The sequence below is a fragment of the Mirounga leonina genome, unplaced genomic scaffold (genome assembly GCF_011800145.1).
Source record: "Mirounga leonina isolate KUSES-001 unplaced genomic scaffold, KU_Mleo_1.0 Mir_94, whole genome shotgun sequence".
Classification (NCBI taxonomy): domain Eukaryota; kingdom Metazoa; phylum Chordata; class Mammalia; order Carnivora; family Phocidae; genus Mirounga; species Mirounga leonina.
Window position 1 is genome coordinate 58,773,033 of NW_023270855.1, and position 1,755 is coordinate 58,774,787.

Sequence of the window (1,755 nt, forward strand, 5' to 3'; positions counted from 1 at the left end):
TCTGTGTCTGGGCCTCGGTTTCCCCACCCGTGACAACGCATCTCTGTTCTGGGCCTCGGTTTCCCCACCTGTGACAATGCATCTCTGTTCTGGGCCTCGGTTTCCCCACCTGTGACAGTGTATCTCTGTGTCTGGGCCTCGGTTGTCCCAATGTGCCCTACAGCAGGAGGAGACTGCTGGCCCTGTGGCCCCTCCTACCTTTGACTCAGGTTTGACTCACAATGCCCCTCACTCACTTTCCCCCTGTGGGGGGGTGGGCAGCTCCCACCCCCACTCCTGCCATGGTGGGTGGCAGGCAGCCCAGGCGGGGGCTCAGGGGCTGGGCCCTGGGTTCCCGCCCCTGTGTCAGTGTCTGGAGCTGCAGGCTGTGACCTGAGGGCTTTGGTCGCAGGCTCAGGGCCAGGCTTATACGTCCTGCCGTCCACCGTGGGCTACATCAACCACGACTGCACCAGGGCGGTCAGTCCGGCCTACTCCCTCTTCTGGAGACCCTGCCCCAGTAAGATCGGTAAGATTGGGTGCCGGTGGGGGCTGGACGGGTGGGGGAGGGGCCCTCTGAGCCTCCCCTAGGTCCCTGAGGCCCCGCCCCCCGCTTGCGGAGTGACCCTGGGGAAGCTCTGTGTCCTCTGTGTCCTTGGATGAGAAGGGAAGGCAGAATGCAGCGTGCTGCCGAGCCCTGAGCCTGTCTCCTGGGCTTCGTGGCTTCCTTGCTGCCTGACTTTGGACTGGCTGCTCAGCAGCTCTGTGCCCCAGTGTCCTCCCCCACAAACAGTGACAGTATGCCCCTTACAGAGCTGTCCTCACATGAAACCAACAGGTGCCTGCAGACGTCCGTGAGCCAGGATCAGCGCCTGGTGCCTAGACAGCGCAGTGGAAATGGGCTTCACGGGGGTCCTAGCCTCAGTGTCTCCTCAGCAGGACGGGGCTCCTCACAGACAGCTGTGGAGAGGGCAGGGTGGTGCGGACAGCCCGTGGGCGGCGGGGCTGGCCTGGTCAGTGGGGTCCTTGCTTCCGCATCACCCACCTTGCCCCTGGCCAGAAGAGCTGCGTCAGGATGTGTGCGAGGGTCAGCACCATCAGTGCCGCTAACGTGGGTGGCCGTGGCCCCAGCTCACTGCTCATTCCTGTTAGTGGAATCGCTGCCACGTTCTAGCAACACTCTGCCCTTCACATGAATGCCCACAGACTCCGTCACCCCATTTTCTAGAGCTGAGGTCCCGGAGCGCCCTGGTTGGGGAGAGTCCCGCACGAGGACTTTGATTCACAGAGATGAAGGTTTGGGGTGGGGGTGGTTGACGGACGTGCGTGGCAGCAGCTTCTTCTCAGCCTTTAGAATCAGCAAAAATCCCAACCCAACCTGAAACAAAACTCCAGAAGCTCCAAGGAAGGGTTAAGAACTTCGCCTCTGGCCCAGAGCGGCCTGGGTTCCCCAGGGACATCCTGGGACAGAGGGACAGACAGGCTGGGGAGTCAGGGGTGGATGGGGGGCCAGGGTAGACTTTGCTGGCTCCCCAGGGAAGACTTCTTGGAGGGGGAGGCATGTGGTCTGGGCTTTGCAGGATGAGGGGCTCAGTAGAGCCCCCAGGAGAAAGGGACTCGGTAGGACTGGCAGCAGACGCATGGGCCTGGAGCTGGGATGTGTTTGTGCGCCAGCTCGCGTGTCGTGCCGCCCGGTGAGTCTGTGAGCTGGCGTGTTGTGCCGCCCGGCGAGTCCGTGCCAGCTCGCGTGTCGTGCCGCCCGGTGAGTCCGTGAGC

The 1,755-nt window shown here is 63.0% G+C and overlaps 1 protein-coding gene across 1 annotated transcript in view; it reads left to right on the forward strand.

The window, feature by feature from the left end:
- ODF3L2 (outer dense fiber of sperm tails 3 like 2) overlaps window positions 1–1,755 on the forward strand; it is a 6,587-nt gene that overhangs the window by 909 nt on the left and 3,923 nt on the right. The window contains exon 2 of the mRNA XM_034996632.1: window positions 392–499. Coding sequence (XP_034852523.1) covers window positions 392–499 — 108 coding nt within the window. The remainder of the gene's footprint in view (window positions 1–391; window positions 500–1,755) is intronic.